We start from the raw sequence: 17,270 nt of genomic DNA on the forward strand, positions 1-17,270 counted from the left end.
TTCCCTCCTACTGTTTGTTGAGCATTTACTCTGTGCCAAGGACTGTAATATTCATTCATTCGTTCATTCATTCAATCAATCGTATTTATTGAGTGCTTACTGTGTGCAGAGCACTGTACTAAGCGTTTGGGAAGTACAAGTCGGCAACATATAGAGACGGTCCCTACCCAACAACAGGCTCACAGTCTAGCAATGGGGTCCATGCAACATAATCAAGGTGGACACAGCCCCCGTCCCTCATGGGGCTCACAGTCTAAGTAGGAGAGGAACTATTTGACACATGAGGAAACTGAGGCCCAGAGAAGCGAAGGTCCTTGCCCTAGGTCGCACAGCAGGAGACTGGCAGAGCCGGGATGGGAAGCCAGGTCCTCTGACTGCCAAGCCCATGCTCTAGCCACTTGACTATGCTGCTTGTCTTCAGATTTCCTTCCCTGGTTTTCCTTGGCCAGGAGGAGAGGAGTCCGTTGAATGGAGAGGAGCGTGGTTTGGGGAAAGGGATCAGGGAAAACGGTAGCTTTGATGTCCCTCTAAAGGGCAACCTCTAAATGCTAAACGCTAAATCCTTACCTTCCTCACAGCCCTGGCAGTGGCTCAGATTTTTGATATCACTCACTTATTCAATCATATTTACTGAGCGCTTACTGGGTACCAAGCACTATACTACAGCCCTTGGGAGAGTACAATCGATCGGTGACAATCAGGAGATTGGGAGTGGTAGGATTTCATAAAAGAAAATTACCCTTGGTGTTGCGGAAATGAAGAGAAGGCCGCCAATCGCTCATTCAGGAGGTGTGGATTGTTGGAGGCAATTTTACGGAAGCAACGTGGCCCTAGTGGAGCGAGCACGAGCTTGGAAGTTGGCAGGACCTGGGTTCTAATCTAATCTAATCTGGGAGAAGCAGCGTGGCTCAGCGTCAGAGGTCACGGGTTCACACCCTGACTCCGCCAACTGTCAGCTGTGTGACTTTGGACATGTCACTTAACTTCTCTGTGCCTCAGTTACCTAATCTGTAAAATGGGGATTAAAACTGTGAGCCCCCCATGGGACAACCTGATCACTTTGTAACCTCCCCAAGCGCTTAGAACAGTCCTTTGCACATAGTAAGCGCTTAACAAATACCATCATTATTATTATTATTATTATTAATCCCGGCTCCACCACTTGTCTGCTGCCGTGTGACCCTGGGCAAGTCACTTCACTTCTCTCTGCCTCGGTTACCTCATCTGTAAAATGGGGATTAAGACTGTGAGCCCCATGGGGGAGACAGGGGCCGTGTCCAATCTGATTTTCTTGTATCCACCCCGGTGCTTAGCACAGTGCCTGGCACATAGTAAGTGCTTAACAGACACCAGTAAAAAGACAGAAGGGTTTACTCTGGCTTCACCAGTGCTGTCTACCCAACCAACTCCATCCCTGAGAATTCCCATCCTGCCCTTTCTCTCCCTTGTCTCCTAAATGGATTTGAACTATGGGGGAGTGGAGTTTGGGTTTTTTCCCCCCCACACCTGAGGCATACCAAAAACAGAAGTTCCACAAAACTGAAGTACTTAGTGGGAGAAATGTCTCCAAATTTTCCCCAGGAAAGGTGGAAAACCTTTTTGATTTTCTGGCAGCTGTTCCTATGAAACTGAAGATCAGTTTGACTCATACAAGACTGTTTTGAGTCCACACTGCTTCCAGGACTCATTTTAGTACTGAAAAACAAAGGCTAGTCCTAGAATAGGAGTTTTAGTACAGTCCTCTGCACACAGTAAGCACTCAATAAATACGATCGCGTCTAGTCAATGTTTTTATGGTACTTGCTAAGTGCTTACTATGTGGAAAGCTGGGCTAGATACAAGATAATCAGGTTGGACACAGTCCCTGTCCCTAATGGGACTCGCTGTCTGAAGGAGATAACTGGGGCACAGAAAAGTTAGGTCACATGCCCAGGGACACACAGCAAAGAGGCAGAACCGGCATTAGATCCCAGCCCTCTGACTTACAAGCACATTTGCTTCAACATCTGTTTCTCCTTTAGAACTGTAAGCTTCTGGAAGACAGAGATGGCTTTTTGTCCTTTCCCTAGGACTTAGTACAGTGCTCTGCACACAGCAAGTGCTCAATAAATACCACTGATTGACTGAGTCTACTCACGCATCATGGAGCTGAAGCATTCTTTCTGTCTCCTATGAAGGGCCTTTTTTAAAAATAGCATTTGTTAAGCATTTGCTATGTCTCAAGCACTGTTCTAAGCGCTGGGGTTATCAGCAGTCCACCCCACATGGGGTTCGCAGTCTAAATAGAGGGAATAGGATTTAATCCTCACTTTACAGTTGAGGAATAATAATGGTATTTGTTAAGCACTATGTGCCAAGAACTATTCTAAGCACAAGGTAATCAGGTTGTCCCACGTGGGGCTCATTTTACAGACGAGGTAACTGAGGCCCAGAGAAGTGAACTGACTTACCCAAGGTCACACAGCTGACAAGTGGCGGAGCCGGGATTAGAACCCACGATCTCTGACTCCCAAGCCTGTGGCTCTTTCCGCTAAGCCACGAAGTGAAGTCATCATCATCATCATTATCAATCGTATTTATTGAGCGCTTACTGTGTGCAGAGCACTGTACTAAGCGCTTGGGAAGTACAAATTGGCAACATCTAGAGACGGTCCCTACCCAACAGTGGGCTCACAGTCTAAAAGGGGGAGACAAAACCAAACATACTAACAAAATAAAATGAATAGAATAGATATGTACAAGTAAAATAAATAAATAAATAGAGTAATAAATATGTACAAACATATATACATATATACAGGTGCTGTGGGGAAGGGAAGGAGGTAAGATGGGGGATGGAGGGGGGACGAGGGGGAGACGAAGGAAGGGGCTCAGTCTGGGAAGGCCTCCTGGAGGAGGTGAGCTCTCAGTAGGGCCTTGAAGGGACTTGCTCAAGGTCTCACAGCAGACATGGGATGGAGCTGGGGTTAGAATGCAGGTCCTCGGAGTCCCAGGCCCATGAGCTTTTCACTAGGCCTTGCTGCTTCTTTGCCTGTCTGCCTGTCTGTCCCTAACTGGGGGGGTGTCTAAGTGTCACCTCAAATTTCAAGATCTCCTCTTGGGGAAGGAAAGAAAGTGGTAGTGAGGGTGGGAGGAGAAGTACAGAAGAGTCACAGAAAAAAACAAAAATCCAGGGTGACTTTCTGAAGCAGGAGACAAGTGATCCAAACAGAAGTGTGAACAGTGGGACATTGTATGTTGCCAACTTGGACTTCCCAAGCGCTTAGTACAGTGCTCTGCACACAGTAAGCGCCCAATAAATGCTATTGAATGAATGATGAATGGGACATGGATAGAAGTTTTTCTTTTCCTCCCAATCTGAGATATCTCCAGTCCGTACTTCACTCTGTTGCCCAGATCATTTTTTATAAAAGTATTCAGTCTCTGAGCCCCCTTTTTCCTCTCCTCCTCCCCATCCCCCCCGCCCTACCTCCTTCCCCTCCCCACAGCACCTGTGTGGATGTTTGTACAGATTTATTACTCTATTTGTTTTACTTGCACATATTTACTATTCTATTTTGTTAATGATGTGCATCTAGCGCTATTTCTATTTATTCTGGTGACTTGACACCTGTCCACATGTTTTGTTTTGTTGTCCGTCTCCCCCTTCTAGACTGTGAGCCCGTTGTTGGATAGGGACCGTCTCTATGTGTTGCCAACTTGTACTTCCCAAGCACTTAGTACAGTGCTCTGCACACAGTAAGCGCTCAATAAATACAACTGAATGAATGAATGAATATCAGATTTTAGGGGGAGAAGGGGATCGGTTTAATCCAAATCAAGCTGTAATGAGGAACATTTCCCTTCAGAAGATGAATTTTTGTGGGTGTGAGATTGGGGTTTCTGCGACTCAGACGCAGTACCCCGAACTGAAATGAAGACTTAGCAATGCCCAGCCTGCCCAGCCCTAGGCCTGGACACAAACCTCACAAGTTGTGCGTCTTTGGGTTGGCGTACTTGAAGGCCAGAAGTACCAATGACCAAGCCCTTTGGGGAATTGTAGACATCAGAGAAAAACTCATCGCTTCGAAATGGAGGAGCAAGCGACTCAGATGACTCAGACAACGCTATTGCCCAAGACTCTGGACTCTGAATCTCAACTACCACACAATAAGCTCTCAGTAAATATCATTAATTAAGATCCCAAAGGGTAGCGATCATATATCTTGCTTCTATTGTGCTCACCCTGGCACTTTGTACAGTACATGGCACTCAATAAATACCCCTAATGATGATGGAACAGAGTAAGCGCTTAACAAATACCATTATTTTTTTTTTAAAAAAAGATTGCATAACTCCATTTTAGGATTAAGACTAAAGAAGGTAAAATCCACATTTTTTTTTACAGGATTTTATATTATGCTCTTTGAAATCATCCTGTATTACCGCTCAGTGGAATGGCGTGAAAGTCTGTGTTAAATGCCACTGTCTTCCTGTTGTATTTTGCTTCCTTAAAATTGTCAGTAAAATGCTTTCATTCCTTTTTTAAAACAAGAAATGTCTGCACAGGCTGTGTTTAAGTATCCGTTGTCCTTTGTATCATCGCAACTGAGATTTGGCACAGAAAGTCATAAGATCCACATACATCCGAAAGCAGAGGAGCAGCATGGCTTAGTCGAAAGAGCTCGAGATTGGGAGTCCAAGGTGGTGGGTTCTAATCCCGGCCCCGCCACTTGTCAGCTGTGTGACTTTGGTTAAATCACTTAACGTCTCTGTGCCTCAGTTACCTCAGCTGTAAAATGAGGATTAAGACTGTGAGCCCCACGTGGGGCAACCTCATTACCTTATATCTACCCCAGTGCTTAGAACAGTGCTGGACACAGAGTAAACGCTTAACAAATACCATTATTATCCAGCCAATAAAGGATGTTTCCAGTGATTGTTGGAGAAGTCTTTATGGTCACTGGGTGGGAGATGTTTGACCGTGTAATTGTGGGGTGCTTTAGCTTGGAAATACGCCCATGCAACGAGAAAAATGCTAGAAACCCTGAACTACTAAAACTCCTGATGTTTAAGGACTGACCTCCTAAGATACGCAAGCTCTCGTCAGACCTGTCATAGACCTTAGAAATTCTAGGCCAGTCAATCATATTTTTTTATAGTATTTGTTAAGCGTTTACTATGCGCCAGGCATTAGCATTTACTGTGTACAGAGCATTGTATTAAGTGCTTGGGAGAGTACAGTATAACAGTTTTTAGACATGTTCCCTGCCCACAGCCAGCTTTCAGTCTAGAGGCTTAGAGTCCCAGGCAGTAAGTAGGATTGTAAATGGGGTGTGGTGGGTTTTTTATGGTATTTGATAAGCGCTATGTGTCAAACACTGTTCTAAGAGCCGGGGTAGATACAAATGAAGTCAGACACAGTCCCTGTCCCGCATGGAGCTCCACAGTCTAAGTAGGACAGAGTATAAGTATTGAATCCCCATTTTACAGTTGAGGAAACTGAGGCAAAGAGAAGTGACTTGCCCAGGGTCACACAGCAAGCAAGTGGCTGAGCTGTGATTAGTGCTGATTTTTGTGGTTAGGCAACAAGGCTGGGGAAAGTTGAGGGAGAGAGATGGAGGACTCTTGATTCAAAATCCAGGGGAAGAGAGAATCTCAGCATGAGGCAGGGAGGAGAAGGGGGAGGAGAAAGCTCTTTTTTATGGTATTTGTTAAATGCTTACTATGTGACAGGCACTGTTCTAGACGCAGGGGTAGATACAAGGTAATCAGATTGGACACACTCCATGTCCTACATGGGGCTCACAGTCTTAATCCCTCCTCGTTGGCAGGGAATGTGGCTACCAACCCTATTGTACTGGACTTTCCCCGAATGCTTAGTTCAGCGTTCTGCACAGAATAAGTGCTCAATAAATACCACTGATGGACTGGTGGATTCAAGGCAAAGAGCTCATTTCCAATGGTTGCAAACCATCCTAGAGACAAACGAGCCAGTACAATGCTCTGCACATAGTAAGCGCTCAAGAAATACAATTGATTGATTGACTGATTGATAAAAGAGCAACGGCCTCGAAGGATGCCAGAGGAGGGGGTCTCAGAGCCCAACGGAGGAAACTGCTGTTGTTGTTAATGGCATTTGTGGAGCGCTTACTCTGCGCCAGGCACTGTACTAAGCACTGGGGTAGATACAAGATAATCAGGTTGAACCCAATTCATGCCGCACATGGGACTCACAGCATTAATCCTCATTTAACAGATGAGGAATGGAGGCCCAGAGAAGTGAACTGACTTGCCCAAAGTCACCCAGCAGAGAAGTGGCAGAACCGGGATGGGAACCCAGGTCCTTCTGACTTCGAGGCCCATGCTCTATCCACTAGGCCATGCTGCTTCTCAAGGGTGGAGGCCTGGGGATGACGAGTCTATGAAGAGTTTTGTGGAGACCGATAATGGCAGAAGCTAAAAGAGATTCTTCTTGGTTCAACCAACAAAATGAGCCCTTCCCACCATACCCAGGACTGTTCAAAGTGTGAAGGGCAAAAATCCCAAACTAGGGCATTGCCAGAAGATGCCAAGATCAAGAGATAGACTCCTCCCCAGACAGATTTTTTTTTGCCAGTGGCTAGGGAATAAATTAAGAGTGGAATAGCGAAATATTGACGGCTAGCATAGAAGTGGTGGTAGTGATAGTGTTGCCTAAAAGCAGTGTTGCCTAGTGGTTAGAGCACAGGCCTGGGAGCCAGAAGGACCTGCGTTCTAATTCCAGCTCCACCACTTGTCTGCTGTGTGACCTTAGGCAAGTCACTTCACCTCTCTGGGCTTCAGTTATCCACCTCATCTGTAAAATGGGGGTGAAGACTGTGAGCCCCGTGTGAAACAGGGACTGCGTCCAAACTGATTAGCTTGAATCTATCTACCCCAGTGCTTAGAACACTGCTTGACACGTACTAAGCGCTTATAAAACACCATCATTATTATTATTTTTATTGCTGTGTGCAAACCACTGCACTAAGCACTGGGAAAGAACACTTTGGTGCCAAAAAGTGGATGGGGGTGTCTGGCCCTCAAAGGGATCATAATTTCAAAATAAAAGGGGGAGGGGGCTGGTAATAGACACATGAAATATAGACTAAACACACAAAATCAACCTAAAAATGGCAGGAATAAATGCTAAGTGAAATAACTGCTGAAGGGGACTGTGGCTAGAAGAGTAGATTTCAGAGTTCTCTTGGCACAGTTTCCAACAGTCTTAGCCATAGAAACCTCCTCAAAAGAGGGCAAGTGCCTTTGTTTTTAGAAACAATGACTAGATTTATACCATCTTTTACATTCAATAAGTTGTGGTTTAGTCAGGAAGTTAAGCTTCTCAAAAAGGACCACCGTGATTCCAAAATAACCGCTAAGAACCAAAATATTTGCAATCTTCTAAAATCCAATTTCAAAAAAAGCCCACAAAACTTTTATAAGCATATGTTAATGTGAAGCCACCCAACCTGGAAGAAAATGGTTTCTTGGTAAAAGGAAACCCCATCTTAGCTCATTTACATTTTTCTAACCAAAAACGTTACAAAGCAAACATACTCTACCACTGTGCAATTCAACTCCATAAAAATCTAGTGTACGGGCGATATTGATATAGCAGGATTCGGCTTCTGACTGCTTGAGGCCACTGAAAAACAGGGGAAAAAAGGAAAAAACAAGTAATACAAACTGCTTCATATGTTAAAAAATGGCAAAAATAGACAGCCAATAACCTCTTAACATGAGCTCTCCAAATCAAAGCTAATCAAAAGAAACAGTCTGGTTAACTGAACCAAGCCTCCTTTCATAATAAAAAGCAACTTTCTTAATTTCAATATTGCAAATTCCCAAAGAGTAAAATCCGATATCAAAAATCTTTTCTTTTCCTTCCTCAACACAACTTAGATCCACTCTCAGTTGCAGATTTTAAACCTTTTTCAAAAGAGAAAATTTCACACTAAAGTACTGCCGTTTCAGGAAGGAATCGCACAGAAAAAAAGGCGAAACGTACGATTTACCAAAACCCGCTTGCTATTTAAACTGTTAACTGAGTTGGCCACCAAAGAATTTTCTTCAGTACTGGTTCCCCCCTCAAATTCTGCTTTCCGCTATAGTTCACGTGGTTAAAGTCCTGAAACCATGGAAAACTCTGCTCTTTACAAATGCCGACCCACAAACGACACATAGTTTCATTGGAACTTCTTCTTAGCAATCTGACATTTGGGCCAAATTTTAAAAAGAAAATTTCCTCCTAGATGGTACTCATTTTTCAATGACTTCATGCTCTTTTGAAAATTTCTGTGAACAGAGAGCTAAGTTAAGGGAACAAAAACTTAATGGGTGGGAGGGGTTAGCCTGCAAAGGTCTATTTTGGTTTTATGTTTATGGCATTAATACTTTAGGTATAAAACATGCAAAAATACATACTTTGATAGAAACATTTGCCTAACCCTCCTTTAAATGGTACAGTCCTCTAGACCGTAAGCTCACTTTGGCAGAGAATGTGTCCACGAACTGTGCTTTAATGTACTCTCCCAAACGCTTGGTACAGTGCTCTGCACACAGTAAGCGCTCAATAAATATGATTGATATAGGGTAGAAAAACTGCAGGTTCTGCTATAGAAAAGACAGGACTGGGAATCAATAAAATAAATGTGCCGTGGAATGATGGGAGACTACCTTAGAAAACATGACAGTGGACAAATTCCAGGTATTCTCTACCAAGCAGCAATGCAGTCAACAAATACTGAGATCGACCTGTTTGTAGTGATGATGATGATGACAATATTTGTTAAGCACTTCCTATGTTAGTGCCAAGCACTGTTCTAAGCATGCTGGAACCTCATCAGTCAGGAGGTCTGGATTTTAATCCCAGTTCTATGGTCAAGTCACTTAACTTTTCTGAGCCTCGATTTCTTTACCTGTAAAAATGGGCAAAAAAGACCTTTTCTCCCTCCCCACCTTTTTGTTTCCAGTCAGGAGGTCTGGATTTTAATCCCAGCTCCATGGTCAAGTCACTTAACTTTTATGAGCCTCGATTTCTTTACCTGTAAAAATGGGCAAAAAAGACCTTTTCTCCCTCCCCACCTTTTTGTTTCCAGTCAGGAGGTCTGGATTTTAATCCCAGTTCTATGGTCAAGTCACTTAACTTTTCTGAGCCTCGATTTCTTTATCTGTAAAAATGGGCAAAAAAGACCTTTTCTCCCTCCCCACCTTTTTGCTTCATGGTTATTCATTCATATCGTATTTATTGAGCGCTTACTGTATACAGAGCACTGTATTAAGCGCTTGGGAAGTACAAGTTGGTAACATACAGAGATGGTCCCTACCCAACAGCAGGCTCACAGTCTAGAAGGGGGAGACAGACAACAAAACAAAACATATTAACAAAATAAAATAAATAGAATAAATATGTACAAATAAAATAAATAGCGTAATACGTACAAACAAATATAAATATATACAGGTGGTGTGAGAAGGGGAAGGAGGTAAGATGGGGAGAGGAAGGAGAAGACTATGTGCCGAGGCACTGTACTAAGCGCTGGAATAGATACAAGCTCATTTGGTTGTCCCACATGGGGTTTACAGACTTAATCCCCATTATACAGCTGAGGTAACAGGTACAGAGAGACTAAGTGACTTTCCCAAGGTAACCCAGCAGACAAGTGGCAGAGCTGAGATTAGAACCCAAGTCATTCTGCCTCGCAGGTCGGTGCGCTACCCATCGGCTACACTGATTCTCAGCTTCGTTACACTGCGAGCCCTGTGGGACAGGGATTGAGGCCAACAGCCTTATCTTTTTCCCATCCCAGTGCTTGGCACATGGTTAGTGCTTAACTACCTTTAGACCCCGGGATTTTCTGGGACTGAATATTGGAATAGCTCTAAAAAGACAAAACGTGATAATTTCTCAAAGGCTGCATGAGCTTTCTACAAAAGCATTTGGTTCATGTTTCCCTAATCCTCAAGAACCTCCGGTGGTTGCCTATAATAATAATAATAATAATAATAATGGTGGTATTTGTTAAGCGCTTACTATGTGCCAAGCACTGTTCTAAGCGCTAGGGTAAATACAAGGTAATCAGGTTGTCCCACATGGGGCTCAAAATATTAATCATTTTACAGATGAAGGAACCAAGTTAAGTGACTAGCCCAAAGTCACACAGCTGACATGTGAGGGAGCCGGAAGTAGAACCCATGACCTCTGACTCACAAGCCCGGGCTCTTTCCACTGAGCCACGCTGCTTCTCTATCCACCTCCACGTCAAACAGAAACTCCCCAGCAGCTATAAGGCTGTAAGCTATAAAACCTCCCGCTTTTAGACTGTGAGCCCACTGTTGGGTAGGGACTGTCTCTATATGTTGCCAACTTGTACTTCCCAAGCGCTTAATACAGTGCTCTGCACACAGTAAGCGCTCAGTAAATACGATTGATGATGATGATGACTTCGTGGCTTAGTGGAAAGAGCCACGGGCTTGGGAGTCAGAGAACGTGGGTTCTAATCCTGGCTCCGCCACTTGTCAGCTGTGTGACTTTGGGTAAGTCAGTTCACTTCTCTGGGCCTCAGTTACCTCATCTGTAAAATGAGCCCCACGTGGGACAACCTGATTACTTTGTGCTTAGAATAGTTCTTGGCACATAGTTAGTGCTTAACAAATACCATTATTATTCCTCAACTGTAAAGTGAGGATTAAATCCTATTCCCTCTATTTAGACTGCGAACCCGTGTAGGGTGGACTGCTGATAACCCCAGCGCTTAGAACAGTGCTTGAGACATAGCAGTGCTCTGCACATAGTAAGCGCTCAATAAATACGATTGATGATGATAAGGCAGTCAATCACCTTGCCCCCTCCAACCTCACCTCGCTGCCCTTCTACTACAACCCTCACACTTGGCTTCTTCAGCGCCAACCTTCTCCCTGTACCTCCATCTCGCCGCCAACCTCTCGCCCACATCCCACCTCCGGCTTGCGATGCCCTTCTCTCCTCATATCCGGCAATGACTCTCCCCCGCTTCATAGCCTTAATGAAAGCACCTTATTCTCCTTATTGGAGAAGCAGCGTGGCTCAGTGGAAAGAGCACGGGCTTTGGAGTCAGAAGGCACGGGTTCAAATCCCTGCTCCGCCGTCAGCTGTGTGACTTTGGGCAAGTCACTCCTCTGTGCCTCAGTTCCCTTATCTGTAAAATGGGGATTAAAACTGTGGGATAACCTGATCACCTTGTAACATCCCCAGCGCTTAGAACAGTGCTTTGCACATAATAAGCGCTTAACAAATACCGTCATTATTACTATTATTATTATTGAAGCACATCTCCTCCAAGAGTCCTTCCCTGACATTTCCTTTCCCTTCCTTCTGTGCCACCCTGACTTCCTCCCTTTATTCATCCCTCCCACCTGCCCCACAGCACTTATGTACATAGCCATGTCTGCCTCCCCTTCTAGACTGCAAGCTCACTGTGGGCAAGGAATGGGTCTTATATTGTAGGTACTCTTCCAAGTGCTTCGTACAATGCCCTGCGCACTGTAAGCGCTTGATAAATACAATCGACTGATCGTACAATGCTCTGTGCACTGTAAGCGCTTGATAAACACGATTGACTGACTGACTCTGGGGCCTAGAAGAAAGTCGATATTACAGATTCCCTAAAACAAGCCGTATGCAGAGCCGCTGGGTCAGCGGGAGGTCACAGTAGACCCCTCTTTCTTTCCCCCTTCCCTCCCTTGGGGATTGGAGACCAGAACTGGCTAAATCCAGTGGGAGCCAGTCACTTCAGACCTTAGCTGGGCAACCAGGGCCTTTGGCCCGGAGCGATGCAGTCAGGCAGGAATGACTGGAAGATTTTTCGAATCACACCGGAAACTCGGGGAATAAAGTTACAGGGCAGACGATGCACAAGACTGCACATTTGCTATAAATTACTGCTACACGCGGCAAGATCAAAATCCTGTGGGAGAGAACTCTTTATTCCTCTACATCAAATGCTCAGAAAGATGCAGAATGTAAAAGCTGATGCCTTAGTACACTGCTCTGCGTATAGGAAGCGCTCAATAAATAAATAAGCCGGGCTTAGTGGAAAGAGCCCGGGTTTGAGAGTCAGAGGTTGGGGGTTCTAATCCCGGCTCCGCCACTCGTCAGCTGTGTAACTTTGGGCACGTCACTTAACTTCTCTGAGCTTCAGTTACCTCATCTGTAAAATGGGGATTAAGACTGTGAGCCCCACGTGGGACAACCTGATTACCTTGTATCTACCCCAGCGCTTAGCACATAATAAGTGCTTAACGAATACCATTATTGATAATAATAGGGCAACTAGGATTGATTGATGTTTACGGTCCATGTCCTTCTATCTTATGGCTAGATGCTTAAGAGAGATGTGGACATTATTAAAAAGAAAAAAAAATATTCATTTAACTATCCTTGAATAAAGTGCTCTCAGAATTTAGCTCTCGGGCATTAGGCTCACCAAAGGGTTTGTGAAAGAATCAAAGTTAAGGTTATGATGCTATAGGTGAGATCCTAACTACAGTAAGCAGGCAATAACTGTCCTGGTTTACCTTGTATCTACCCCAGAGCTTATCACATAGCTTAAATACCATAGTTATTATTATCATTAGAAGACTTCTGAAAATTTTAAGTTACAAACAACCCCCCAATTTTTTTTTTCATGAGCAAAAAGGTTGACAGGGACCCAAAAGCAAATATTGATACAAAACATAAACCCTTCCAAATCGAACTTGTAAAAATGAGAACGGCGAACTATATTATTACCTGTGTTGTTCATGCAATGATTCTACTTTAGTTACAAAGTCCTTATTCTGTTCTGGAATAAAATGACTACTGGAAAGATATCCTGAAAGATGTACGGAAGAGTTATAATCTCCAAGATGAGCTATTTAGAAAACAAAAGAAAACAACAATTAGTCGACATACTAAAAAATCTCTAGAAATCAAATTAAATATCAGAAAATAATACTTAGAAGGCCAATTCAGATTCCCAGGAGGCTTCTTTATATAATAATGAACAGTTTATTTTACCCAATTCTGTTTTTTAAGAGAAGCAGCTTGGCCTAATGGGAAGATAATGGTCCTGGGAGTCAGAGCCCCTGGGTTCTAATCCTGCATTGCCAATGGCTTGCTGTGTGAACTTGGGCAAGTCACTTAACTTCTCTGTGCCTCAGTTTCCTGAATTGTAAAATGGGAATTAAAATACCTTAAGCCCTCCTACTTAGACTATAAGCCCTCTGTTGATCAGGGACCGTGTCCGACCTATTTAACCTGTTACCTATAACTGACCTTATTCAGCGCTTGGAATAGTGCTTTGCACATAGTAAGTGCTTAATAAATGCCATTATTTAACCTACTTAACTTGTATCCCAGAGCTGGGAACAGTGGTTGTCACATAATAAGCACCTAATAAAGTGCTTAAAAGGCACACAAAAATTGCCCTTGCTTCTCTTGTCTGATATCCTGAGCTGTGCCAGCTGTTTCAAATGACTGAAAATGTCAAGTTTTGGAAGCAAGGTGTGCAAAAAGATAAAAATCACAAGCTACGGATACCTCAAAATAGCACTCCTGAAGTAGAAAGTTCTAAAGAAAAATATCTTGGCCACTGAGAGGAACAACTGTGGTATTTAAGTGCTTACTTACTATGTGCCATGCACTGTACTAAGCACTGGGGTGGACACAAGACAACCCAGTGGGACACAGTCCCTGTCCCATGTGGGACGTCCAGTCTCAATCCCCCTTTCACAGATGAGGTAACTGAGGCCCAGAGAAGTGAAGCGGCTCACTCGAGGCCACACAGCAGACAAGCCGCGCATCCGGGAATAGAACCCAGCTCCTCTGACACCCCCAGGCCCGGACTCGATAAACTACACCACGCTGCTTCTCTTTTCCATTTTGAGGGGCGGCTCACCTTGTCCAACGATTCCTTTTACGTGTAAAATCTCTACCTAAGCACAAAGTATTGCATAAGAAGTGCTCTGATAAAAAAAAAACCTGATAAAAGTTTTAAGAGGAGAAAAATCCCAAACAGAACGAGGTGCCAAACACAATACTACAACTTCAGCCAATGAACGCGCTGGAGCCGTTTCCCACCCCAAAGCAACAAGGCCCAGGGGGGTTTCCAGTCAGTTCACGGTATTTGTTGAGCGCTTACTCTGTGCAGAGCACTTTACAAAGTGCTTGGGAGAGTACAACACTACAGAATTAGCAGACACCGTCCCTGCCCACGATGAGTTTATGATCTACAGGGGAAGAGGGACATTAATATGAATAATTTATAATCTAACTTATAGATATGTATGTGAAGTGCAGTGGGGCTGAGGGTGGGACAAATGCCAAATGCCCAAAGGTCACAGATCCAGATGCGCAGAACATGGAGAAGGAAGGAGACAGGGAACTGAGGGCTTAAATCAGGGAAGGTAATAATAATAAACAATTGTTAAGCGCTTACTATGTGCCAAGCACTGTTCTGAGCACTGGGGGAGATATAAGGTAATCAGGTTGTCCCAAGTGGGGCTCACAGTCTTAACCCCCATTTTACAAATGAGGTAACTGAGGCGCAGAGAAGTGAAGTGACTTGCCCAAGGTCACACAGCAGACGAGGGGCAGAGCCGGGATTAGATTCCCAGGCCCGAGCTCTATCTGCTATGCCATGCTACTTCTCTTGGAGCAGATGTGACCTTAATGATGATGATAATGGTCTTTAAGCGCTTACTACAGTGCACTGCACACAGTAAGCGCTCAATAAATACGACTGAATGAATGAAGGTGGCGAGGGTGGTGGTCTGGCTCATGTGAAGGGGGAGGGAATAGGCCAGAGTGAAGAGGTGGGAAAGGGGTCAGCACTGAGATAGATGCGATCGGGGCCCAGTAAGCAAGCTGGTTCTAGGGGAGTGAAGTATGCAGGCTGGACTGTAGTAGATCGCTGAGGTAAGGTAGGAGGTAATAATAATAATAATAATGATGATGGCATTTATGAAGCATTTACTATGTGCAAAGCACTGTTCTAAGCGCTGGGGAGGTTACGAGGAGATGAGGTTGTCCCATGGGAGGCTCACAGTCTTAATCCCCACTTTACAGATGAGGTAACTGAGGCCCAGAGAAGTGAAGTGACTTGCTTAAAGTCAGACAGCTGACAATTGGCAGAGCCGGAATTCGAATCCATGACCCCTGACTCCAAAGCCCCTGCTCTTTCCACTGATTGAGGGACTGAGTTTCCAGATGCTATTTTCTCTGCTTCTTATGTCAGACAAAAGGTACCTCCAATTCACACTTCTTGGGAGTCAGCAAGCCCTCCTATAGGTACACTTCTTCCTCCACCAAAAGAGGCGTCTCACTGCACCAAGGTGCAATTGCTTCTTAATAACAGTGGTATTTGTTAAGCACTGTACCTAGTAGATGCAAGCTACTCAGATCAGCCCCAGTTCACATCCCACAAGGGGCTCACAGTCTTAATCCCCATTTTCCAGATGAGGCAACTGAAGTGAAGTGTCTTGTCTAAGGTCACACAGCAGAAGGGTCCTATAACTCCCAGGCCCGTGGTTTCCCCTCTAGATGGTAAGCTCATCGTGGGCAGCGAATGTGTCTGTTCTACTGTCCTCCCAAGTGTTTAGTACAGTACTCTGCACTCAGATCAATAAATACGACTGTTGGACTTTCCATTAGGCCGTGCTACTTCTCTAAGTTACCTGAAGTCATCTTCTTGCCTCTGCAGCTGCCCCTGATGCTGACAATGTCACCCTTTCCCAACTCCGGCCACCAGCACCTCCCGCCCTCGGGAACAGCAAAGGGACGGAGGGGGAACCACCACAATCAACAGCAGGATGAAAGTGGAGGCCTCGCCTCAACTGACCACAGCCTAATCCACAGATGTGGCTCAAAACCCTTCGCGGGCACGTCACGCCTCCTCGCTTGTTCCTCGCAACTGGCGGAAGACAGTGTGTGAATGGTGCCTCTCCAACCATTAGCGTTATAATCAATTTCTCCTTGTGGATGGCCCGTCCTGAAATCGCAGAACTGAGGCTTTCCTCACAACATTCCTGTCAGAGACCTCAATGATCCACATCAGCGAGGCCTGGAGGTTTTTGCTCCATGGATCAGTGGATTTATTTTATTTTGTTAATATGTTTGGTTTTGTTCTCTGTCTCCCCCTTCTAGACTGTGAGCCCACTGTTGGGTAGGGACTCTATGTGTTGCCAACATGTACTTCCCAAGCACTTAGTACAGTGCTCTGCACACAGTAAGCGCTCAATAAATACGATTGATGGAATGAGCGCGGGCTTTGGAGTCTGTGGTCATGGGTTCACATCCCGGCTCCGCCAATTGTCGGCTGTGACTTTGGGCAAGTCACTTAACTTCTCTGGGCCTCGGTTACCTCATCTGTAAAATGGGGATCGACTGTGAGTCCCCCGTGGGACAACCTGATCACCTTGTATCCCCCCCAGCGCTTAGAACAGTGCTTTGCACATAGTCAGAGCTTAATAAATGCCATCATTATCCAATCCCATAATCCCATGGAGGTATTCACGCCATGGTCTATCAAATCCGACAGCCTTCCCATCTCCCATAAGGCTCATTCATCCATTCAATCGGACTTACTGAGTGCTTAATGTGCACAGGGCACTGTACTAAAGGCTCGGGAGAGTACAATAAAACAACATACGCGTACCCTGCCCACAGCGAGTTTACAGTCTAGGCTCCCAGAAACTACCCTTAACCTTCAAAATCCATTAGACTGTAAGCTCCTTGACTTGGCGGCCACCACTTCTTAGTGGAGGTAACAATAGCAATTGTGGTATTTGGTAAGTGCTCACTATGTGCCCGGCACTGTCTTAAGTGCTGGAGTAGACACAAGCAAGGATCCATGATCTTCTGACACTCAGGTCCGTGCTCTAGCCACTACGCCACACTTCTCCTCCCTAGTTCTCTTAAAGGTTGGGGGATTGGAGAAGGCTTCAGAGGGCAGGCAGGGGATCCCAGGAGCAGATTAGTTTTCTCCCTAAAGGCCGAGCTGGGGGAATTAAGGAGCAGGGAAGGATGTAGTTAAGTGAAAGAGCAGGAGATGAATAATAATAATAATATTTGTTAAGCACCAAGCACTGTTCTAAGTGCTGGGAATGGGTTTGGGGGTGGTTAATTCTGACTATTAATAGTATTTAGTAAGCACCTGTTGTGAGCAGGGTCACTGTACTGAGCACTACAAAGGCAGAGTGGCCTAGTGGATGGAGTACAGGCTTGGAAATCAGAAGGACCTGAGTTCCGA

The 17,270-nt window shown here is 44.9% G+C and overlaps 1 protein-coding gene across 2 annotated transcripts in view; it reads right to left on the reverse strand.

Annotated features, from left to right (window-relative positions):
• Positions 1–17,270, reverse strand: part of PTPN3 (protein tyrosine phosphatase non-receptor type 3) — a 134,119-nt gene that overhangs the window by 39,022 nt on the left and 77,827 nt on the right. For both annotated transcript variants that reach the window (XM_038770236.1, XM_038770237.1), the window contains 2 exons: positions 12,773–12,893; positions 7,561–7,648 (listed from right to left, as the gene is read on the reverse strand). In XM_038770236.1, coding sequence (XP_038626164.1) covers positions 7,561–7,648; positions 12,773–12,893 — 209 coding nt within the window. The remainder of the gene's footprint in view (positions 1–7,560; positions 7,649–12,772; positions 12,894–17,270) is intronic.

Source organism: Tachyglossus aculeatus, chromosome X3 (genome assembly GCF_015852505.1).
Source record: "Tachyglossus aculeatus isolate mTacAcu1 chromosome X3, mTacAcu1.pri, whole genome shotgun sequence".
NCBI lineage: Eukaryota > Metazoa > Chordata > Mammalia > Monotremata > Tachyglossidae > Tachyglossus > Tachyglossus aculeatus.